The following is a 24,737-nucleotide window of genomic DNA, read 5'->3' on the forward strand; positions in this document are numbered from 1 at the left end:
ATCATTTAGAAAACGATGATGTGTCGAATTCCAGGAAGACTGCAATTTTTACCAGTGATTCCAGGGAAGACAATCTACAAGTTGTCAGAGAGGTTAGATCTGCAGCGATAAACAGCCTACCTTTCTGGATGCCCTCTTTCTTTACTCAGTTTGAATCATATTAAGTGACTCAGAATAATTCTAGAAGGAGATAAGAACTATGAAATGTGATTTCTGTACCTGCGTCGTCAGTGACAGCACAGCTGCTTCTGGCATGGCTATTTATAATTCTAACAAGGAATTTTACATAAGTAAACATATCACTTCATTCTATGGACCATTGTTCTTTCCTTAAGATTTGTCTGGCTTTCCTTACTCTTAGAGGAAATGAAAATCTGCTTACAGACAAGATTTGAGAGGCTGATGCTGTTGGTGCTGTTATGTGATTGCTGTTGGCAATTCTGACTTCTCTCCTCTACTCTCCAGTGCTGCACAAGGGGCTGTTTGCACATATAGTTGTTCTCGTGCTAGCTCAGCTTTTGGCTGGTGCTTCCTAAGCGTTGGAAGCTTCAGGATGCACTTCTAATTACCGAAGGCCAGCTAAGAGTAGGCAGAGGCATGAAGTCACTGTTTACCAGCTTATTATGGAGTCCCTTATTCAGTCCAGAAAAATAATGAATGCATTACTGATGGAAACTGCTCTCTGGAAAATGGAGTTGGTAGTGAATCCAGATGTCCTCCCTCACTGGGAATGTACTTAGGAACCCTTGAGAATGTTTGTTTGTTTAACAACTTGACTTTGGCTTGTTTATATCCTCTATCTTCCCAAATCACTTAATTTGCTCTCTTCCAAGCAAGCTAAATAAAAGTAGTAGGATCAGATATTGTGACTGCAGAACTGCATTTTCTACACTGTGACCTTATGGAACCTTCACTTATCCTCAAGAAGGATATAAATAACAGAGATGTAATTTCTCATGGCTGTGTCAATGTCAACTTGTGTAGTATATATAGAAACTGGTCAAAAAACAGGGAGGTGTAAAAGGCTAAGGCAACGTTTTTACAAAACCCAAAGGTAGGCAGCAAATGACAATGGCATATCGTAGGTGTCCACGTGCATTTCTTCTATCTGTAAGTCGAACAGTAACACTTGAACTTGTAAAGAGTGCTGAACAGAGTACTGAAAGCACCGAGGAGTGATCTCTCCTGGTGTTTTTTCCTTGTTTCCATGTGGCAACACAAAAATAAATGATGTCCAGGTGGGCAGCGAATGGAATTTGCCAGCTCAGTGAAATTAACCTGCTTTTCTGAGGCACTCGGAGTGACTGACTTGAGAGATGTGCTAGAGAGAAAGACATCTTTCAAAGTGACAAAGGCCACTGAATAAAACAAAACTTCACAGGAAAAAGTAGCTAAGAAACTTTAAGACATCGTAGCCTCCATGACTATCTCAGTGAAGGAGTAATTCTCTTTGCTGTTGGGCTGGTGCTGTCCTGAAGCACCTCAGAACTGCCTGCATCTTCCAGCTAAAAAGAAAGAAAAGCATGAGCACTTTTCTCATGCTTCCCAGGCTAATCTATAGGACTGATCCATCTGCAGAGGTCCTTTATGTATTTGCTCAGCAAAGTGCTTCAGCCGTCAATGGGGGATATGAGGATGAGGGTCTGTGAAAGCAAAACACCCAAGAGCTGTATGCCAGCAGCACAGCATGCTCTGACAACAGCCACAAAAGGCTCAATTTGCCTCAATTTAGATAAAAATTATTTTGAGTCCAGCTTGGAGTGTAAGAGAAGCTGTCTTTAACCAGAAGCACTGCGTTCTGGGCTGTGTGAGCTCAGCTGGGCACATCAGCCGATGCGCTGGGGCTGCACGGTGCTGCCATTCCCTGGTGGTCACTGGGCCCCTCAGCAGGGCTGTCCCTTATTACACACAGTGCTATGTGAGGAATGTGGGCAATGTTTTCATCCACATGCCTGTCATTTTCCATCCTCAGTCACAGAATGGCCCGGCTTGGAAGGACCTCAAGGATGATGAAGCTCCAACCCCCTGCCACACGCAGAGCCACCAACCTCCACATTTCATAGCAGCCCAAGACCCCATCCAACCTGGCCTTGAACACCTCCAGGGATGGACGGGGCATCCACAGCCTCTGGGCAGCTGTTCCAGCACCTCATCACTCTCATAGCAAACAACTTCCCCCTGACATCCAACCTCAATCTTCCCTCCCTCAACTTAAAACCATTTCCCCTCATCCTGCAGTTATCTCCCCTTTCAAAGAGTTGATTCCCCTCCTGCTTCAGTACCTAAATGCTCCCTTTAGGTACTGAAGGCTGCAATGAGGTCACCCCGCAGCCTTCTTTTCTCCAGGCTGAACAAGCCCAGCTCCCTCAGCCTGTCTTTGAGAAAGGAGATGCTGCAGCCCCCTGATCATCTTTGTGGCTCTCCTCTGGACCCTCTCCAACAGCTCCCTGTCTTTCTTGTACTGGGGGCTCCAGACCTGAACACAGTACTCAACATCCAAGCTGCTGTATTGGGCCCACAGAGCAGTAGTATTTTATGGTGGCACTTCTGAAACGGCTTTCTGGGTGACTTTCCTGTCACGCCGTGCACATGAGGCCGCGCAGGAGCTGGGTGCTGCTGGGTGCTGCTGGGTGCTGCTGGGTGCTGCTGGGTGCTGCTGGGTGCTGCTGGGTGCTGCTGGGTGCTGCTGGGTGCTGCTGGGTGCTGCTGGGTGCTGCTGGGTGCTGCTGGGTGCTGCTGGGTGGCCCTGCCACGTGCCCAGCGCGGCACACGGAGCGGGTCCAGCAGGGCGCTCAGGCTTCAGCTCGTTCCTCCCGGTCTGGCACAAACCGCGCTGGAAACAAAAGAGGAGCAGAGAAAACGCGCGGCTCGTTCTGCGTTTTAAGCGCACAGCCGCAGCTCGTGCCACCCGCTCCTCCCCGCCCCCCGACCCCGCGGCCAGCTCCGACCCGAGTCCGGCCCAACTCCGCCGTCCCGCCCTGCGGCGCGGGCGCTGCCCGACGGCTCGGAGCCAATGGGGGGCGGCGGCGATGCCCCTCCCGCGCCGTGCCCCCGGGCGGAGCCGCGGCCGTGAAGGTCTGGGCGGCTGCGCGGGGCCGGAGCGGCGGCAGTCGGATCGCGGCCATGGAGCGAGGTTACCTGCGGCCCTTCGCGCATTTCGGCACTCAGGCCATCCACGCCGGGCAGGAGCCCGAGCAGTGGCGTTCGGGAGCCATGGTGCCGCCGGTCTCGCTCTCCACCACGTTCAAGCAGCAGGCGCCCGGCGAGCACGCGGTGAGTGCGAGCGGGGCCGCGCGGGGTCGGAATGCGGCTCCGGGTTGATCCGCACCGCGCTCCCCTGCGGGATTCTGCGGGCGGAGAGCGCTGCGCTGGGCCCGGGGAGGGCGATTTCATCAGCCGTGCCGGGACGGACCGGCCGCCCCCTGCCGGGCTCGGCGCCGCGAGCTGCGGGGGGGGAGCCGGGAGCGGGGATCCGCTGCGCGCGGTCAGCGTGCGGCCGCCGTGCGCCCGCCTGCGGGTCCTGCGGCGTGAGGGACAGCTGGCTGAGCCCCTGTGTGTCACCGGGGGAGCCGCTGAGATAAAAGGTGCCGTGTTCTGCATCGTGCCACGTGCCTTTCGCACATCTCGGGGATGCTTTGAGCAGCTCTCTTGAACTCTGTGATATAACTTTGCCGTTAGATCCGGGCAGAGTACTTGCTCGTTTGCTCAGATTTTGTAAGAGGCCACTTCCGTTGACCTTCCAGATCAAGTAAATATTCCAGTGCATTTTATAAAGCACTGGGAGCGTTTACACTGAACGGTTGTACTTTCTGCAGTACTGTGTCCAGTTCTGGAGCCCCCAGTACAAGAAAGACAAGGAGCTGTTGGAGAGGGTCCAGAGGAGAGCCACGAAGATGATCAGGGGGCTGCAGCATCTCCTTTACAAAGACGTGCTGAGGGAGCTGGGCTTGTTCAGCTTGCAGAAAAGAAGGCTGCGGGGTGACCTCATTGCAGCCTTTCAGTACCTAAAGGGAGCCTACAGACAGGAGGGGAATCAACTCTTTGAAAGGGGAGATAACTGCAGGATGAGGGGAAATGGTTTTAAGTTGAGGGAGGGCAGATTGAGGTTGGATATCAGGGGGAAGTTGTTTGCTATGAGAGCGGTGAGGTGCTGGAACAGCTGCCCAGAGAGGCTGTGGATGCCCCGTCCATCCCTGGAGGTGTTCAAGGCCAGGTTGGATGGGGCCCTGGGCAGCCTGGGCTACTATTAGATATGGAGGTTGGTGGCCCTGCGTGTGGCAGGGGGTTGGAGCTTCATCATCCTTGAGGTCCCTTCCAACCATGACCATTCTGTGATTCTGTTGTGAGGTTTCTGATAGCCACAGTGTGTGTGTGTGGGAAGTAACACTGATGTGCAGCTCACAAAGCAGTGTTTGTTCCAGATCTCAGGTCAGGATGTCACACTTTGCTGCTTGGGCAGTTGGAATTTGCCTTGTGATCTCTGATGCTCTGTGGAATCACTCGGGCAGAGCAACACTTTGGGTAGATAAGAGTAGGTGCTGAAGGTCACGGGGAAGTCATGCAGTGCTGTGTGTTGATGCCACAGTGGTCCTGGAAGAAGCTCAGCGAGATTCCTGAATGTGATGAGATTGTCATTAAGCAGAATTCCTGTAAGCATGCAAATACCAAGATGGCCCTCCAGATTCCTGGGGCATTGCAGCACATGTGCATGTTCTAGTTGTTGATTTTTTGGTCATTATTCGTATAAAGTTGTTGTGCAGAAAGGTAAACCTTGGCATGATCACATGCCAAGGAAACATTTGAGCTTCTGAGAACTTTGTATGTGGTGCAGATAGGCACTTGTTGGTGCCCTGTTGCACACATTGTGGAGATAAGGTGTGCCACTCTGGTAGGAACCGTGTCCCAACAGGGCCTTCTCTCCAGAAGTGGCCAGAGGTGGGTATCTATGAAAAACAGGAGAACATGGATAGGCATGGGTCCTCCCTTGGTGCTCTTCTAGGAACCATCCTCAGGTGATGGATGTCCATCAGAGGCTTGGAAGACACTTTGGAGTCATTTCATTTCTGGTCTTGTGTACATAAGCACTTCTGGCAGCCGCTCAGGTGATCATGAGTTGTTGTTCCAGTGTTATTTCATGGGTATGTGATCAAGCTCAGACTACACAATTTTGGGTCTGACAGGGACGGGCTGCTTCCTGTGGAGTCACCGGAGTGGAGGGTGCTTGTCCTTGCATTGGGCTGGGCCCTAGGCATCCCAGTGCAGTTTGGGGTGAATAACTTGCTTTCAGGTTCATTAACTCAAAACAACATAATTAGCATCTGCTTGGATAATTGCTACAACAAGGCAGTTAATCAGAGAGCAGTGTTGCTGTTTAGAACAAAGGTTCTTCAAAGAATAGGGAATTTGTTCTTTACTCCTTGGGATACAGGCTGTGTTTTAGCCTATCAGCAGCGGCCTAGATTTTAATGAATTAAAGCTTTAGTTTAAGTTGTCCAATGCTTAAACGTGCTGTGGTCTCACAGCTCTGAGCTGTAAAGTGGGCTTTTTGCTCCAGGGTCACTTAGCACAAACTGTGTCAGTATCTTTTCAGTATCTCAAGGGGCTGTAAGAAGGAAGGGGACAGTCTCATGAGCAGGGTCTGTTGTGATAGGACAAGGGGCAGTGTTGCCCCACTAGAAGAGATTTAGATTGGATAGAAGGAAGAAGTTCTTTACGCTAAGGGCAATGAGGCACTGGCACAGGATGCCCAGAAAGGCAGTGGTGCCCCATCCCTGCAGACACCCGAGGTCAGGGGATGGAATCTGAGCACTTACGGAACTGTGTGTGTCCCTGTTTGTTGAGAGGGAGTGGGACCAGATGGCTTTTAAAGGATTGTTCCAACTCAAACAGTTCTGTGGTGCTGTGATTGTGTGAGAGTCTGTCTAAATTCACTGTCTAAATTCAGGTAAAGCTCAAGTAAATGTCTTGTCATGACTGTGGGGGTTTAACAGCAAGTAGAAACTCACAGGGTAGGAAGGATGGATCCCAGTGGATGTTGGGTGAACATCTTGGCCCAGCCAGAGAGGCAGCCCACTGGAAAAGGTGAGTGTGTGACCTCGGTGCCAAGAGTGACAGCCTGTTAAGAAACCCAGAAGTGCTACTGTCATCATCCAGAGCATTCTCACTGCTTCCTCTGGAGTTAAATTTGTTTCTTCCCTTCATGACAGGGTTATGATTACAGCCGGTGTGGAAACCCTACCCGAACCTGCCTGGAGAAGGCTGTGGCTGTGCTGGATGGAGCGAAATACTGTAAGCAATTCATGCTTTCCTTGAGCAGGTTGGCAGCATATGCATCTTATGATGGTGGTTGCAGCAGCTGTAACCTGGGGAGAAGAGGACAGTGGGCTGCCACCAGCAGTGGGGCAGCAAGGCTTGCACAGTGATGGCTAGCAACGGGCAGAGCTGCTCTGCACTTCTCCCCCAGGGCAGCCCAGCTCGATCTCTAGTCCTTGTACAAAGCCTTTGCTTCTTACTTTGTTTAGTGCCTAACACATCTCCTGTTATGAACTCATCCTTGTATTGCAGCACTGAATTTGGTGATGTGAGGGTGAGCTGGGCAGCAGCTGCTGCAATGCTCATGGAGGGTCACACCTTGTGTACTTCTAGTGAAGCTGCTTAGAGAGGGAGACAGCATAGGTGAGGGTGATACAACAGGTTCACTTCAGAAGTGAAGAAAGCAAAGGCAAGTTTGACAGGTTGTATCTTATTAAAATATGATCTCTCTGCCCCTCTCTTCTTTTTTAGCTTTGGCCTATGCTTCTGGCTTGGCTGCTAGTATGAATATTACTCACCTGTTAAAGGCAGGAGATACAATTATCTGTATGGATGATGTCTATGGAGGTAAGTAAGATGCAAGTGTGTTCTTGATCGTCATTCCTGATTAAATGTATCTATTGGCATTTCTCGTGAACTTTCTGGATTTAAATTACTTTTCTTCAAAACTCTTTCACTTCATGAGAAGACAGAATGCCCCTCTCCGAGTTTAGTGTTAGAAATTCAGACATTGAAAGACTGCTGCACAATGTGAATACTTCACTAGCTAGTAATGTTTGCTGTAGGGAGGGGAAAATAGTGATATCCTAGCTTTGCACAGACTTACTGGCAGTCCAGCACTGCACAGCTTTCCAGCTTGCTTTTTTATGCTGTTCCTTTCCTGGGCTTGACCCTTTACCAACCAGTGTTTGGGCTGGCCTGTTTCAGAAAACTGTACTGTTGTCTTCCCTGAACATACAGTTTGTATCTACCCTGGCTGTGTCTTCTGAATGCAGTCCAGTATTAGGCTGTGAACTTGCATAAGCTTTTTGCTCCAGGTACTTTCCCTGCTAGCTTTCCTTAATGTTGTAGCTCTAGTTTGGGCCTGAGTTTTGTAAGAATCCTTCTTGATTAGGATAGAAGTTCTGTGTGTGCTAAATCAACTGAGCTTGTAGTAATCAGGGTTGCAAGAAAAATGCTAAAAAAAAATATATCAAAGGGTTTGTGCGGTGCACTATTATTAAGAGTGTATAAGACTGCTGCAAAGCAACTTCTCTGTGGGTTGTGTTTGTGGAATTTGCAGCCTGTGTGACAATTTCCTATGTTTGAATAAGCCTCCAACAATATGAGAGAATATAGTGTATAGTTTATTGTAGAAATACAAATAGCTTATTGTAGAAATACAAGTACTTTCTGGAAAAACAAAATCACTCATGCAGTGTTTGGGTAGAATCAAATCCTGCAAATCCTGTGCTGTTGTGACAAGATGGCAGCTGCTGTCTTGTCATAAGTGAATAAATGTTAAATAACCTAGGCAGAAGACCCAGTGAATTAATTTTTAACCCAAGCAGTCAATATGTTGTATGTCTATTGTTTAATTTTCTGCCTGAGGGTGGGAATGTCATACAGAGGGATCTGGGCAGGCTGAGGGCAGAACTTGAGCTGCAACACCATCCAGTCTGCCCAGGGGGTGGAGGTGTGGGGTCAGCATCCCTGGGGTGTTCAGAGCCGTGGGGATGTGGAACTGAGGGATGTGGGCTGCTTTTCCCTGCCTTAAGCTTTCCGCGGAAGGGCTTTGAAGACAAGAAGGAGAAAACTTTGTATTCTGTTCCTTATTACATTGTTATTTAATGGAAATATGAGAAAACAGCAGCTGGCGTCTTTCCCTTGATTCTTCTCCAGTCTTTTGATTAGGCTTGTTAAATAGAAGGAAGACCTTGAAAGTGCAAGGTGGTAAAGATACTGTAACTGGGGTGGAGGAAAGGTGATATAAAGACTGGAACAGTGTGTAGCAAAGTGCTGGGAGAAAAGTGAGAAGCAGGCAAACTAAATGGGGCTGTAGGTCACAGTTATCTGCTGTATGTTTATGTGATTGAACTATGCATGCAGATCCATTGTTTGACGCAGCAGAAGAGGAGCAAAAGGCAGAAATACTGCGTACAGTGTGTCCTAGGGGAGTGAGGTTCAGTGGGAGGAGGCAGGGAGGCTCAGGGCTGACCATGGATGCACGTTTTGGGCTGCAGCCAAAGCTCTTCGTTTGTTTCATTTTCCAACTGAAAAAAAAGCAGCTGTTAAATGAAAATACTTCTTAATTTGTGTGATTCCACCTTCCACCATTATTACTTTCCTGTGATGTTTAAAAACACAGCAATCTTCAGAATTCTTAGAAGTAACAATGTACTGATCTGCCATTTGTAGTGTACAGCATGGAAGTGTGAAGTCCTGACTTCCATGGGTGCAAACAAGAAGCTGGAGATCAGTGAAGGGAACTTGATAAAGTTGTTTCACTCTGTGTCTCTGTCTTTTCCTTTTCTAAAGGTACAAACAGATACTTACGGCAAATAGTTGTGAAAATGGGTTTAAAAGTAATTTTTGTGGACTGTACAAAATTGAAATGCCTGGAAGCTGCAATTACACCTGAGACTAAGGTAGGGGAGAGAGAAATTGCTGAGCTTACCTGCTTAATGTCCTTAAATAACTTTATTGATGCTACTGCTGGATGGGGTGTATGTGGCAAGGTTTTGGTGTTGGAAAGGCTCAGGAATGATCTCTGTGGGAAGAGGTCAGGGCACAGCTGCAATGGGACCACCACAGTGCAAACCTGAGCCTGGCACTGAGGTCAGCAGTGCCTCTGAGGGCAAAGGCACTGGGGGGAGAGAGGAGGGGAAAAAGAGTAGGAAACAACAGAGGGAACACCAGGATCTGAGAAGAAGGATGGAGGAGGGGGAGCAGGTGCTCCATTGCACAAAGGAGAGAAGTTGCCCTTTGGATGGTGGGGTGGAAAGTTGTTTAATTGGTAATAACTTAAACTAGCTTTCCCGAGTTGCCCATGATAGCAGTTGGTGCTTGGTCTGCCTGTCTGTTGTGACCCACAAGCATTCTCATTTGAGCCTTGAGTGTCTGCCTGTTTCCTAGGCTGACAGTGCAGGGATTGTAACTGGCCCTAAGGTGGGCTTTTATTTACTGTATAAAATAAAACAAATGCAGTGCCTGGACTTTTACTTTCTGAAGTTTCCAGGACGCATTGAAAAATTGGACAATTTCCAAGTGCTTTAAGATTAGAAATAGGAGAACATCCCTAAGCAATTAGGGTTTGTTCAGAGAAATGTGTTGTCTTCTCCTGTTGAGGAGGAGAAAGAAGCCTTTTCTGATACCTGTATTACTGTTCAAAGTCTAGATAGCTTTTTTTCTTCTTCGGGGAGGGGGAGTAGTTAGTGACATTGTAAGCATGATATGAAAATGGATAAGCAGTGCTTTGGAACAGTAACAATTTATCTTGGGCTTAAAGGTTTTCTTCTGGTTGTGTCAGGAATTCTTCAGATGCAAAGCACTTACATTTCCAAACGGTTTGGTGCTCTTCTCATGTGTCAGTTGTCCTTGGGGAGAATGCTCTCAAGAAGTCCCACCTCTCTTAGAATCATAGAAAGGATCATCAAGATCATCAAGTCCAACCACAACCTAACCATGCTGCCCTAACTCTAACAACCCTCCACTAAATCATTAAGTCATAGAAAGGATCATCTTTAGTAATCACACCTAATTTTCACTCTGCAAACCTGCATCAGGAGCTGATACTCCACAAGATAACCTTTAAAAGCACTTACAACTTCTGAATTGCTTCTTAAAGTAAATACTTCTTAAAGTACATACTGATAGTATTTGTGATGGTGGAACTCATGGTAGTAAAATTGTCCCAAATGATACAGATGGTGATGTTAAATGATGATAACAGTACCTTGTGTTTATTTGTGAAGAGAGAAGCCTAGATATTCCTGCTTTAGTAGGTTTTTAGATGGGTAGGTACCTTTAAAAATACATAAAAGATGGGAAAGGTTTGCTTTTGGCACTGTGTAGTGCATGTCTTGTCACCAGCACTGTAGATGATGTTTTGTATTGTTGTATTACTACAGCTTGTTTGGATTGAAACACCCACAAACCCCACGCTGAAGGTCATTGATATTCAGGGCTGTGCTGATGTGGTCCATAAGCACAAAGATATTCTGCTGGCAGTAGACAACAGTTTTATGTCTGCATATTTCCAGGTAAGTGCTTGCTTTCTTTGTAGTTACTCCAGCATTTCAGTGTCTTCAAAAATGCCTTTTTGAAATGGAAACTGTGGTTTTGACATGTGTACTGTAAAATTGTCTCTAAGTACAAGCAAAGCACTACTTCTTTGTATTTAGCAGAGATGGCATGCAGAATATTTTATAACTAGCTGTATACCAGTATGACACCAACAGAAGCAACATAGCTCACAGGTTGAGTAAACGTGCTTATGCAATCGAGAAAGTAAGTTGAGCCATTGGGAGGAAGGCTTCTCTGTCATTCATATGTCTTGTGTTTTGTGGATCTAACTGATGGGAGCCCTAGTAGACCTGAAAAATGGCCTGCTTTCCATCTTTGCCTTTTTTCTACCAATTTTTTGCATATGCTGCTTGGGATCTGTTTTGAACCATTTGATATTCCAAAAAGGAAGTGGAGAGAAGAGTTAAAAGAAGAAGATTTTATCTGTGTCTTTCAGGTGTTAAAGTTAGTTTTTTCATCAATATTTTGATGAACAGATGGCTTAGGTTTGTGATTTTTTTTAATTTTTTTTTTTGCCTTGGACAACTTGTACAACTTTTCTGCTTTTATAACTAGAATACGAGAAGTAAAGGCAATTTTAAAACTCTAAAACTGCTTCTAAATACTGAAGTTCAAAATCTTGTTCATCTTAATATGGGCTAGAAGTATCCCCATGTATTTCCCTGGAGATCAAACAAATCCCTCATGTTTTAGGTCTACAGAGAACTTTTTGAGTGCAAGTAGGGACAGTGTCTTTATTTTTTATTAAGGACACTGAGATTATTATAAATTAAGAGAGTTCTACAGGAAGTGTTAATGCTTAGCTAGAGCAGGTCTTGAGTTTGTCTTGCATATACCAAAGATTTTTGTTTCTTTTCCTTTTATTTATTTTACTGTGAAAGATGTGTGTGAAAGGAGAAAAGTCAGCATCTGTGTATGTGAGCTAGTTAATGTATATTTTATTGGACTGGTCCTCAGAGAGAGTCAGTAATGATTAAGCCCAGTAAGCATAATAGGTAATGTCTTTAAACTCGCCCAGACTCCTGAGTGTACTAAGAAAATCATAATTTTAGAGTGATTTATATAGTAATATTGAGTATAAAAGGCACTGGTGTTTATGCTACTGTTCTCTTGGCTGTGCAATGGGAATGCACATTATCCATGTTCCTGCAGTAGACTTACGTGCTTAAGCTGACAGCAGCACTCTTTTATTCTAAATCTGTTTGCTTTGTCACCTTTTAATGTATTAGTACTCTCCAGTCTTTATAATCTGCTTATATTATACACATAAAGTCCTTTACTTAGGCACTAATGGAAAAAAAGAAAGTCACAACTTCTTGCCCAATGTAGTCTTGGTTTGCCTCTCGCCTGAACGAGGCTCCTGGGCAGAAAGCTGAGCACACCAGGAAAGGGAGACTTGGCAAACAACTCCTTTTGTGCTTTCCTCAGGTGTTCAGCAGTGCTTGCAGTGCAGTAGCAGCAATGTGGGTTTCTGGAGAACTGAGAAGATCTCTGCTAAGTGTGGACGCCTTCCTTTTCTAAGGAAATAGGCTTAAGGCAGCATTACTTAGCCCTGCCTCAGCTAAGCAACATAACTGATTTTTCTTTCATAAGTATGAACTTATGAACTTCATAAGTATGAACTTACGTATGAATACGTAAGGCACACTTGTTTCATTCAGGTTTGTCTCATTTCTTTTCAGCGTCCTTTGTCCCTGGGGGCTGACATCTGTATGTATTCTGCAACCAAGTACATGAACGGTGAGTGCTTGGGTTCAGCACAACTCAGGCTGTTATATAAAAGCCATTTAAAAGTTACTGGAGAGCCTTTCTGCTCTCAGCTCTTGAACCACTTCCATGTCTCATGGATGCTTTTAAACTCCCTTTTGCCATGGATAAATCCATAGGTTGTAGCTGTTGCTATTAGCACCAACAAGTGACGTTGTGCAAACGCAGTTTGCACGGTGATGGAGCCCAGATGGTTTGCTTTAATGAGAAGAACAAATCCAGAAGTTCAGAGTCTTTTTCAAATTTGGGCTCCTCCCAAGCTCAGCTGGTCTTACATTGTCCCAAATGGAACACTCTTGAGCAAGGAGAAGCCAAAAGTGGCTTTTGGAAATGCACCATGCACACGCAGTGAGCCATAAAACCCAAAGTGAGCCTTCAGTATGAGATAGCTGCTGGAAACGATACCAAAGTTCAAGGCAGGTTTCATGTGACAGTGCTGGAACCTGTTCAGAAGTACATTTGCTGTGTTATTTCCCAAACAATCCAGACTAAGAGGTAGCCCAGCTGTAACAGCTGTGCTGTGAGTACGTGTCTGCTTGTGGTGCAGATTGAAGTGGAAGTTTTCTGCTTGGCTGCTGCTCTGTGGGAGCTCACTGATGGCTGAATGAAGTCCTACTTCTTGGCAGCTCACTGCAGCACGTGGTGGGACCTGGGGTACGAGCACGGTGTGCATCAGAGCGTGTTGCTGACCCTCACTTCAGATCACGTGGAAATCTGCTTATGTTCCATGTGACAGCACAGCAATGGCAGCTGTAGCAGTGAGAAGGAATCCAGTGTATTGCCAAAATGGGACTATCTATCTTAGCACCAAGACTGAAAAAAGAGAGGGTTTGTGGAGAGCCCCAGGGTAGATAAAGTGGCTGACTTTCTTCTTCTATTCTTACATTTTTAGGGCACAGCGATGTTGTGATGGGGCTCGTTTCAGTAAATCGCGATGACCTGTATGAAAAGCTCAAATTCTTACAAGGCTGTAAGTAGTAAATATAGGAAATAACTTTAAATATATTGTATTCTGATGTACCAGCTCATGCTACAAAGCATATGGCATGCACACAAGTATGTGGCACATCCAGAAAGCATCAAATGCAGAGTAGCTCAAATGTGCAGTGCCTGCAGTTATATGGGGCATGGCTCTTTGCCAGGTCTCACTTCAGGTTAGGCTTAAGCCTATGGCAGAAAGAGCACAGGCTTTTCCTAGATTTACCTGACTTCACACACAAAAAGGTTTGCAAACCATAACATACTTAGTTAAGTTTATCTAATTCATGCTAATTGTATTTGATATTTTTAAATACTATCCTCTGATGTGAGTTTTAATGATTTTACTGCCTCTTAATTGTCATGAATAAATTTCCATGCAGTGTTCCTCTCTACAACAGAAGGAGTAAAGGTGCATTGTATCTAATAAATTCCATGCACAAGTCTTCAGTGTGTTATTTTATCTCACTAATTGGCTTCCCAAGTGTGTGGAACGAGAGTGGCAGATCACATCAGATGTCTTTCCTCATGTCTTGTTGTAACTTAAGAACTTTGGGAAATTCGGACTGTAGTTTCATTGAAAACAAATAAACAAACAAAAAACCAACAACAAAACCCCTATTTGTTTCATGTGTGGCTTTGTGTTTCAATTCCCACAGCTATTGGAGCCGTTCCATCTCCCTTTGACTGCTACCTGTGCAACCGGGGTTTGAAGACTCTGCAGCTGCGGATGAACCAACACTTCCGCAATGCTTTGGCTGTGGGTCGATTCCTTGAGTCAAATCCCCGAGTGGAGAAAGTCATTTACCCTGGTAGGTTGGCAGGGCTGCAGAGCAGGTCGTGTCCCGGAGCGAGGCAGGGTTTGGGTGCTGCACTGCTACGTGCCGCTTGTGCAGCCTTCACGTCTGATGACTCGTGGTTAGGTGTCTTAGCAATGGGCTTCACATTCCTTCCCATCAGAAGGATATTTGATGCAGTTCAGGGTGAGCTGCTGTACTCTTTGATGTGATAGTAATTAACTGACTGCAGCTCCTTCATATTTCAGGATTGCCTTCCCACCCTCAGCACGAGCTGGTCAAGCGGCAGTGCACTGGCTGTCCTGGGATGCTGTCGTTTTACATTAAAGGAAATCTCAAACATGCTACCACCTTTCTGAAGAGCATAAAGGTAAATGATGGTAAATACACTCTACCTTAAAGTGAACTGAATCTGTCCTTCTGAGCGTGATGATGGAAGCAAGGGTTTTTTCTTGGGGCAGGGAGAGTCTTCCTCTGTACTTTTAATGCTCCTAATTTATTTTGGGTGTAACCATCTCTGAATAATAGACACACATAAATTAGACACTAATGAGAGGGAAGAAAAGGATATTTCAGCTCATTTGAAGTGTCTGTTTACACAGTGTGGTGTAACATCTCCAGGTTAGCCCAGGCACCGCTTCTAACCAAGAGCTGGCCTTTTGTTATTGGCTCCAGTGTTTGAAGGCAGAGTGGCTGGTGCAATACTATTGTTATATTTCAAAGCACTTGTCAGGCTGTTTTTCAAAATGCTAAATGAACATTCAGACACAAGGAGTGAGTAGAAAAACCGGTGCAGCCCTATGGGAAGAATCTTAATTTTCATCCCTGCTCCCCACCATCAAATTTGCCACCTGGTGTTATATGTGAAAATAGATGTGTGATGCTGGTGGTGGAAGAAGAATATGTAAGGGCAGGTTATCATCACTTAAACCTTAACTGAAGTTTTTTGGATGTGTGTGGCTTTGTTGAGGCAGCCTGCTCTTTCCTTCCTTAGAACATAATGAAAGATCTTGGTGCCCAGGCAGGCTCTGTGCCCTGATGTTGTTTATTTTCTCTCCTGCTCTGCTGGCTGTGCTGTACCACAAGGGACTAATCCTGAGTTACGTTTGCTCAGCATGGGCATATTTCAGTTTTGCGTCTGCAGTTCTTCAGAGCTGTTTCAAAGTGAAGTCTGTTTCAAATCTTAATGGCTCTTAACTACTAAGAGTAATTTTCTTCTTCATTATAGCTAATACTTATTAAAATACAGAAATTACTGTCGAAAACCGTAGGGAAAAATGACAAGTACTAAAAATGGAAGCTCCTTTTACTTTCACTGTCTATTTTTAAGCATTCATAAACTTATGCTTTTTGTGTTAACTTCTGTTTACTGTTTCCCTGTAGGTGTTCACGCTGGCTGAGAGCCTGGGAGGATATGAAAGCTTAGCAGAGCTTCCGTAAGTCATTCTTCATCTTAGCAGTCCTAAAAAAGCTGTGGAGTAACAGAATTCCTGAACTATTTTTGTGGGAGTTCTAAAATGTTCTCGTATACAAAGCTAAGATAGATTGCATACAATTGTCATCCAGGAATAGCATGTTGTGTAACACAAAGAACAGTGACTTCTCCAGAAAGACTTCTGTGAAAAGAGGAAGGTAGACTCGTGTGAGCGGGGTGTGCAGACCTGTGGCTGTGCAGATATCTTCATTGCTGCAAGCACTGGGATTGAGGCCTGGAAGGTTCCTGCCCAGGCTCTGGATGTTGGTCACCCATCTGTCGGGTGCAGCTGCAGCTCTTTTCTGCTGTGAGATTCTTCCAGAATCACCTGTTACAAAAAATCTCAACAGCAAACGTGTCAGAAAGGGAAGAAAAAGTGCACGTGGTTTAAATAGTGTACATGTCTCTGTCCTGTCAAAGCTAAACTGTTCTGCACTTGTGGTCACTGCACCTATGCAAAATGGCTCTGCCTATTTGCATTCAGTAGGCTCTTCTGAATGCATTGTGGAGAGAGAAGAAGTGGGAGCAGCCCATGGAAGCTGCCCCAGGGCAGTGCTGGGGAGATGCAGTGACTGCAGAGATGGCTCCAAGTGTTGTGTTTGCATCTGTCTACTTGACTGGCTCTCCTGGCTCTAGCTGGACCTGCATTTTAAAAAAATATCCAAGCATATTCATCAACACTTGCTTTTCCATTTCCTCAGAATCACTCTAAGGTGCCACTGGCCATGGCTGGAATTTCCTACTAGCTCGTGGTTCTGCTGAGCAAATCATTCCAGGAGCACTGTGCTTTTAGCAACACCTTTACTCTGCTTTCAGCAATACTACTGCTGATACTTTCCTCATTTTGTGTTTTAGTTGGGAGACTTAGCCACCATTTGATATTATGGTAACAATTCCAAGCAGTCAGGGTGATTTAGAATAAGTAGAATTGAGTGGATTTGTCTACACTGCCATTCTAGCTGCTTACACAAGAGGGCACGTTCAGTACGCTGCACTGAATGAGCCTGTCTGCATGCCAAGCAGACTTGGAGGGGATTTTAGTAGTACGTAGGCACCACTGTCTGGGTTAAAGGGTTACTAGTAGGATTCTTCTGTAATTAGACTGTTTTCATGAAATCTGATTTGCTAGTCAAAAAAACGCATGGGAAGTTAGGACTAAAGATCTGTTAAATTATCTCAGTTTCTCATTTTAGAATAAGAGTGCATCTTTAAACACTTAAGCAGTCAAAAGGTAATTGCCAAGTAGTGGATATCAGTAGCTGAGCACATGGGAAAAGCAACTTCTTAGCTTCCTTCATAGCTGGGGAGAATATTCTTCCACTTGCATGGCACAGTGTGACAGGTTATCTGAGGAACCAGAAGTGAAAAACAAACACCAGGGGTTTCCATGCTAGAGGTAGTACATGTAAACCTTTCTCCACATGCTTAAAATAGACCTTTTAGTTACTGCTTACCAGAAATTTTAACATACGGCTGGAAGGAAGAGATAACATTTTTCTCAATTTCAGTTCCAGATTATTAAGTCTCCACTTCTTACTCACTGTTCTTTGGAAATACTGCCCTGACATCCTGGGAGATGGAAGCCATTGGCTTCACCACAGTTGACATAAAGTCAACTTATGACAAAATCTTTCGTTATCCAGCAGGTGGCATGTAAAAGGTGTAAAGTCTTCCTGGAACTACAGGGGATGCTGGCAGATGATCAATTTCCTTGATTTTTTCCAGTAAAAATAACGTGTCTTAGAAACAAATCTGCTTTTTTTCTTTTTCTTGCAGGGCTGTCATGACACATGCTTCAGTGCCTAAAGAAGATAGAGAAGCTCTTGGAATCAGTGATACATTAATTCGCCTGTCAGTTGGTTTGGAAGATGAAGAAGATTTACTGGAAGACCTGGATCAAGCTCTGAAAGCTGCAGTAAGTTGGTTGTGAACTTAGTGCCATCACTCTAAAAAGGATTTGGTCTCTAATCCTCTGCCTTTGTCACTAATCATGTGTGAACTCTTTTATCATATATCCCAAATCTCAGGAATAAGTTAATGAAGTGATGCAGCAACTGTCTCCTCATAATTCTTGTTTCACTTAACTTTTAAGTTACTCAGAAACGTACTTTATGGAGTGCATGTAAACCTTTGCAGCAGCTTGAGTCAGCCTGAATGGAGACTCATTAGTCATCAAAATGCTTGGCAGGAGTGCTTGCACTTCCAGTTTGTCATGTCATGTGCCAGAGAGCATGGTGGCACTGGGGGAGTAAAAAGTGAACGTGAGTTGTGCACCAGTTGTAGCAGATGTATAGCAGTTTGATGTACTGTACAGACAGGAAAGTATTGTTTTTCTCTAATTGGTGGTATGGAATGCCTGTAGCAATTAGCATCAGAAACTACATGTGTTTCTGTATGCCAGGAAAAAAAAAAAGAAAAGATTTACCTGGTCAATGTAGGTGCACAGCCTAATTATCTCACATTTCTTCTTCTCATTGTAGATCCCAGACCCTAAGGCTCTGAAATGACAACTGAAACCTGAAGTTGGAAGTTAGATGTTGAAACATCTAAAGAAGATGACACAGAAAATCAAATTGCTAGCATCTTTCTTTGCTATATCTTTGAGAACTGAAATCTATTCAATCAAATTCTGGATTCCTGGGGAGTTGTCACTTTGTAGTACCATGCTATTCTGGTTGTACACTGCTGTGCACTTTGATATGAATCCTGTGCTGTTCTGTGTGTCCATTTCTGCTGTGCTGTAATCCTCTGTCTTTGGAATTGGTGAGTCAGTAACTTGTGTTTGAGAGCAGCCATGAGACACACTCAGGAACAGTATTGTAATTCTCTCCAACGAGATGGATGTTTCTCATTTGCCTTACTAATGCTTTAGGGGTGTTAGCTCAGTAGGGTTTGTTTCTGCTCTTCGGGATACAAAATTATGTCCTTCTCATCTCTTCTAATCCAACAGTTTAACCTCAATTTTGCTGATAACATTTAGATTATTTTTTTTAATGAGCTTTTGAAATCTGGTTTAGTAGCTTTTCAGCTCACGAGATTGTGTGAAATACTGAAGCAAAATTCAATACCTGGTAAACAGTGGTAACTTTGTAAAGGTGATTCTCTGACTTAAAAAAAAAAAAAAAAATCCAATTGTGCTAATGATTTGGTTTTTAGAATTAGGATCGTTCTGATTAAAATACTCTTTGAATCTCTCTGATACATTGTTGTTGTGATATTTGGGTATGCTGCTTGCATTCTGGATCAGCTGATAAAGTGACCCTCGATATGTTTAAGTTCTTTTATAGGAAAATGACATCATTGATGGACACTGGAGCAGGTTGCCCAAGGAGGCTGTGGATGCCCCATCCCTGGAGGCACTCAGGGCCAGGTTGGATGTGGCTCTGGGCAGCCTGGGCTGCTGGTTGGCGACCTGCACACAGCAGGAGGTTAAACTAGATGAGCAGTGTGGTCCTTTTGTCAAGAAATAGGAATTCTGATTTGTAACAGCTTACCATGCTAACTGCAGTGTTCAGGCAAGCAAGGCTTTCCCTCGGACAGGAGAGTGACTCACAGAAGGGCACCTATTTGCAGATGAGGGCTGTGCTGCATGGAGCTGCTGCTGTGGCCTTTGGCAGCATCCATGCCAGGCTCAGGCCCGCCAGCTTTCTCAGCCAGGCCTGGGCTGTGCTTTTTCTTCTCTTTCATTTTCCTAATGGGAACTGATAGGAAATGCTGCTTGATGACTTCTCTCTCATCAGTTGTTCAAAAGCGAGAAGTTTAGATGAAACACATTCATTTGCAGCTTAGCCCTAGAAGTGTTAATTATGATTCATTCTCAGCTAACCTGTCTGGAAGGAGAGTGAGACATCACAGATAGCTGTTCATTGACTTTCGCAGGATAAACATTGCTGCTGAGCTGTCAGGATATAGTTGAACCTAAGCATAAAAGCATTATTTGACATTATGACATTAATTTCAAGGGAAGGACTTCAGCAAATAATTATTTTTATATGTAACTATGGGTACAGCTTTGTAAGTATTGATCTGCTTTGGTACCTGGAAGACAGAAGATACAGTTGTGGTGGATTATTCACTATTCCTTTTGCTCTATATTGTTGTGTTTTGGCAATGACAAGAGGAAAGCAAGCAGTCCCCTTCTTTGTTTCTTTTCATAACTTCATAACTGAAAAAGACATCAGGCTGGCTTGCACAGAAGTTGTTTTTGCTTCTTAAGAAGTGATCATGCTATGGAGACAACCGGGTTTCTTTGACTGTCTTTCATATGTATTTAATAAAGAAGTGTTGAGGTGGAGCCTGGCAGAGGGCAGCGGGTGCACTGGCTGTGCTCTGTGTGCCAATGTTCTCATGGCTGCAGTCTGCCAATGCCACTGGCCAGCCAGGGCCTTCGCCCAGCTCTCCTGCAAATGCCTCCATCATGGAATCTTTACCTCTTCTAATCTGCTTAAACTGGAGAACATAATTAGCTTCCCAACTGCCAGTTCTGAGGCCACTGAGGTGAGGACCGAGGAAACCATCACATGTATTTCACCATGGAAATTTCTGCAATGGGTTTGTCTCGGAATGAATTACTCTGTGATGTTGTAAATGACACAGAACCTGGTGCAAGTGGTGAGACCAGGTAAGTGACAAATGTGACAAAGGTGGGATGCTGTCAGCAAATGAGAATGCTTTGAAACAGGCAAAATAAGTGAGGGTGTCTAACAAATACTCCAGCAAGGCTCCCTCTGGATTTCAGCGGGTGAATCGTGGTCTGTCCAGTGTTTCACAGACATTCTCTCTGAAGGTAAAAGGGCGACTTTCATCCTCTGATTAGATTTTGGACATGTGGCTTCAGATTGCATTACACTTCAAGGGAAAGTTCTTCTTTTATGTTGGGTCCCAGGTTGCACTGCTATTGAAGAGAAATTACATTTGCTCCCCAGAAAATGATTGTATAGAGCTTGGCCCTAGGAACAAGGACAATTAGAGAAGCATCTGGGCAGAGGAGATGAGTGCTGCAGAGTGGCCTAATGGCATTAGGAACAAAGTGAGCCATAGGAGGTGAGGCAGCTCCAGGGGGACCTGTCCTGCCCTGCTGCCCGTGCTCCTGCACAGCATTCAGTGCTGGGGCAGTGAGAGGAGCCCACAGCTCCTGCACTGCTTCCCAGCCCCGGATTCCCCAAACTCGACCTCTTTTTGGTGCTTTTTGGCCGCTGTCACATTTTGCAGTGTTTTGATGGAGGGCTTTTTTGTTTTCCAGCCGCAGCGCGGCCAAGAGCTGCAGCACATTACTCAGAACAGTTCTTAGAAACTCCAAGCTTTTACTTACAGGAAAGTTGCCGTAATTGAAATCTGCTATTTGTCACAATTATGTAAACTAATATATGTAGAAAATGTCAAGTGCATACTTTCCATCTCGATGATGATGCTCAGTGAGTGCAGGCCCTGGCAGCCCCGCCGACCCCTCGCACGCAGTGCTGCCGTGCAGCATCCTCACTGCTGCCATGGGTGTTTGCTCCAGCAAGGCGACTGCAGTCCTGTGTTAGCACAGCTTGCTCACCGCTGCAGCCCTTTCTTTCAGGAACACTAGACTGAGTATGAGGCTGAGAAGCGCTTTGTAATTATTTTACCCTCTGTCATGCATGGCAGCTGACTTACCAGTGCCATTTTCACTTCTTTTTCTCAGCTCCCTTTGGGAAAACATCCTCCCGTGTCCTGCCCAAATGTTGTGCAGCATGAGATGGCAGCAGGAGGCTCCTGCTCAGCCACACCTCAGCAAACCCATAGCACAGGCATCAGCTGAGGGACCCTGAGCTCAGTGGGCTCAGGTGCTGCTCGGGGTGAGCTTGGGATTGGAGCTGTGACCCCATCCCATTGCGTGGAAGCCTGCAATGCTGTGGCAGTGCTTCAGAGTGGAAGGGATGTGTGAGGGATAGAGTACCTGATCTATCAGCAGTGAGCATTCATTTGCCTGCAGAAGTGTGGTCCTTGAGAGAGTGAATATGGATGAACTGGAACTGGAATAGGTTGCCCAAGGAGGCTGTGGATGCCCCATCCCTGCAGGCATTCAAGGCCAGGCTGGATGTGGCTCTGGGCAGCCTGGGCTGCTGGTTGGTGACCTGCACACAGCAGGGGGTTGGAACTGGATGAGCAGTGTGCTCCTCTGCAATCCAGGCCATTCTGTGAAGTGATGATCACGGATATTTACACCCTTCACAAATCAGAGAGGATTTTGCCATTTCCTCTCATTCTTTTGATAGGTTGGGCCGAGAGAAATACAGAAATGTAGGGTGAATGTGAAGCGATGAGCAAGCTGCTCTTAAAAAGTCTACAGTGGTGCATCTGCTTTGCTATCTACAATTACTGAAGAAGCAGAAGAGAAGGGTGTGGGTTGGGTTTCTCCTGGGCTGTGTCCCCGTAGCACTGTGGCTCCTTGGCTCGTGTCAGCAGTGAGCTAGTTTGTAAATTACTAGGCCTCCTGAATGAATGGAAAAATCTGCATCTTTCTCATGATTTGAGAAGACTACAGTTATTAAAACGATGGAAATTTTTTTTTAAAGTGTATTTCTGAACAATTTATTGGATCCCAAATCTGTAACTTTTTAAGGTGCACAAGAAAACGCAGATGAGAGGTTCTCTGAGACATGGGGCACCTTTGCTCCCTATGCCAGGCTGTAAATCCAGGTCAGAGCTGCGTTCTACCTGCTAAGAACTGTGATGTGCTTTTGGCAGCAGCAATATTTATTCAAGTCCCGGCACTACAACGTTCAGGCTGTCGTCTGCAGCCAGGACCGAATCCTGTCTGTCTCAGACGTGCTTTGCTGTTAACTGCTTCATGTAACTGCCCACAATCGATTTCTTTGGGTTTGCACAACCCTCACCCAGCTGCTGCAGCCTGCTCTGTGCAGCTGAGGCCTTTGTGCTGCACCAGTAAAGTCACTGCAGATTCATCTTCTGCAGAGGAGCTGGAAAGGATCCTCATGGCTCCCGTATAAGGAATAGGAACATTCCCATTGCTCACAGCCCCCTGCTCTGATTAAAAGCCTCATTTAATGAGCAGGTGAGGTCAGCCCCACCACACAACCTCAGCAGAGTTTCATCACATTGCTGTTGTTTCTGGACGTGCAATTTGTGTGTGAGAGCTTGGCGGGGTTTCCCTGTGATACGTGGGCAAAGCATCTCCTTGCAGCCCAGCCCCAAGGAATGGGAGCGCACTGGGGCTGGAGAGCTTCCCTCCTTGCTGGCTGGGAAGCTGTATAGTTAATGTTTGTGATATTTGCGTGTCTGCCCTTATTTCCAAGGCATCTGCTGAGTTCTCACCACGGCACCACGAGTGACACAGTAATTACTGCTTGAAGTTGGCTTTGAAAACTTCATACGTTTCACAAAAAGAATACTGGATTTCCAAAGAGTGGAACAAAATTCCATTTCACATGGGAGTATTTCCCAAGAGAGCATGTCACAGGCTCTGAGAATGAAGAAAATCTTTATATTTAGATTATATTAATCACTTCTCTCTTCTCCTCCTTTGAGCTTCCATGAGGACAGATGAACGTAAAAGGAATTCTTCCACTCGGATCCATGGAGAAGAGCAGAAACAGACCCGCAGAGGCACGGCAGTGCTGTCTGTTCCCAGGCTCCATGTCAGGATTTGTGTGCTTACTTCTGGAGAATGATTTCAGCCAGCAGCAAATTCACAGCTCGTCTCAGCAATGTGTCAAGATGGGAAATGGGAAGCTTAGAGATAAAATTTAGAAGGCTTGAGATATGAAAACAAACATTTGCCTGAAGTGTGAACTATCTTAGGAAGTCAAAGTGGGATGCTTCTGCTTGTAAGCAAAATAGAAAAGAGGGTGGTTATGGATGGAAGCAAGTTAGAGAATAACCTAAGGACACGCAAAAACAATCAAACATCCCAAATCTTAGAAGCTTTCCCAGATTCCCAGTATTTTGCTCACTGAACTTTAGCGTGCTGCCTTTCAGATGCGAGCTGCTCCCCTCAGACTGTGTCACCCCACAGGTTCAGGTTCTGAGGCAGCTGAGGTCTTCTGCAGGTTCAGCTCGGAGTGCTGATCTGCCCACAGCTCTCATGACACAGCAGCTGAATGATGATCAGTGCAAGGCGTTCTGCCTGGCCTGGCTCCACAGCTGCCTCTCTGCTTCCTTCTGCAGCCTCTGTGTCACCCATGTCTCACACGCTGCAACCTCACATGAAAAATGAAGCTACAGAGCTTTGTGACTTAACTCCGTTAAATCCCTTTTATTCTTTCATCTCTGAAATGCACATTGTGTTATTATTAAATGTCTGTGCTAAGCTGCTGAGCTTCCCTTATGCCAAGCACAAAGCAGCCGCATCTTTCTTTCAGCAGCAGAAGGTGCCATGCATGCTCTGTGGGTGTTCCCTCTGCTTATTGCTTCTGCTTAGCACCTTGAGCTCGCCTGTTTGCTTCCACAGAAACTCTCTCCTCTGCCCTTAAGCACTGCCTTCCCCAAAGAAATCCATTATTGTTTAAAGGGAGACAAAAGTTAACTTGGCATGCTGAAACCCGCAGGCAAAGCTGCCTCCTTTAATCTGTTCCTCCCTCCTTTCATCCAGGGCTGTCCGTACCAGGAGAACTCTGCTGCTGTCCTCCTTCACCCATGGCTGTTAGCTGATGGTGCTGCCTTTTCCAAAGGCTTGTTTTGATACAGGTTCCGTTCTTCATATCAAATCCTACATGCGGGATTCCACACCAAAAGCAATTTACTGAATTTCCTGGTGAAGTGACATCTCTGCAAGCAACAGCTGCAGCTCTCGTGAGCGGACTGCTCCCTCCACCCAGCTCCATTCTCTCCACCCAGCTCAGATTTCCCAGTGCCCACCCCTCACTGCAGCAGGAAGGCTGCAGCCTTTGGTGCTTGTTGGTGTTTTTGCCCAGGTCTGGGGGCACGGGGAGCCCACCCCCATGGCAGGCACTGCTGTCCCTGTCCCATGTCCCTGTGGCAGTGCCTCCGACGCTGCTCTCAGCAGGTGATCCATCATTTTCAGAAGGGAAAAGTCACTCCTCGTCCCTAACCCTGAAATGGTTTTTTTTTTTCTGTTTTTAATGAAAACCATTCTGAAGTCTATGTTTGGCTTTCTTTTTATCTTGGAGCATACTTCA

At 45.6% G+C, this 24,737-nt stretch overlaps 1 protein-coding gene across 1 annotated transcript; it reads left to right on the plus strand.

Annotated features, from left to right (window-relative positions):
* Positions 1-3,025: 3,025 nt before the first annotated feature.
* CTH (cystathionine gamma-lyase) lies at positions 3,026-18,811 on the plus strand. Its single transcript, XM_031604331.2, has 12 exons — positions 3,026-3,273; positions 6,207-6,288; positions 6,784-6,879; positions 8,830-8,939; positions 10,422-10,553; positions 12,279-12,336; positions 13,256-13,333; positions 14,001-14,153; positions 14,387-14,508; positions 15,522-15,574; positions 17,389-17,527; positions 18,093-18,811. The coding sequence occupies exons 1-12, from the start codon at positions 3,124-3,126 to the stop codon at positions 18,117-18,119; spliced, it is 1,200 nt and encodes a 399-aa protein (XP_031460191.2). The 5' UTR covers positions 3,026-3,123; the 3' UTR covers positions 18,120-18,811.
* The last annotated feature ends 5,926 nt before the right edge of the window (positions 18,812-24,737 follow it).

This window comes from Phasianus colchicus, chromosome 9, assembly GCF_987193195.1.
Source record: "Phasianus colchicus chromosome 9, bPhaCol1.hap1.1, whole genome shotgun sequence".
Lineage (NCBI taxonomy): Eukaryota > Metazoa > Chordata > Aves > Galliformes > Phasianidae > Phasianus > Phasianus colchicus.

What these genes read in the sequence shown, in the direction of transcription:
- CTH (XM_031604331.2), top strand. Translation starts at nt 3,124, where the DNA reads ATGGAGCGAGGTTACCTGCGGCCCTTCGCGCATTTCGGCACTCAGGCC. An exon ending in TGCAACCAAGTACATGAACG is followed by an intron (nt 12,337 to 13,255) that starts GTGAGTGCTTGG and finishes TTACATTTTTAG; the next exon opens with GGCACAGCGATGTTGTGATG. An exon ending in GGAGAAAGTCATTTACCCTG is followed by an intron (nt 14,154 to 14,386) that starts GTAGGTTGGCAG and finishes TTCATATTTCAG; the next exon opens with GATTGCCTTCCCACCCTCAG.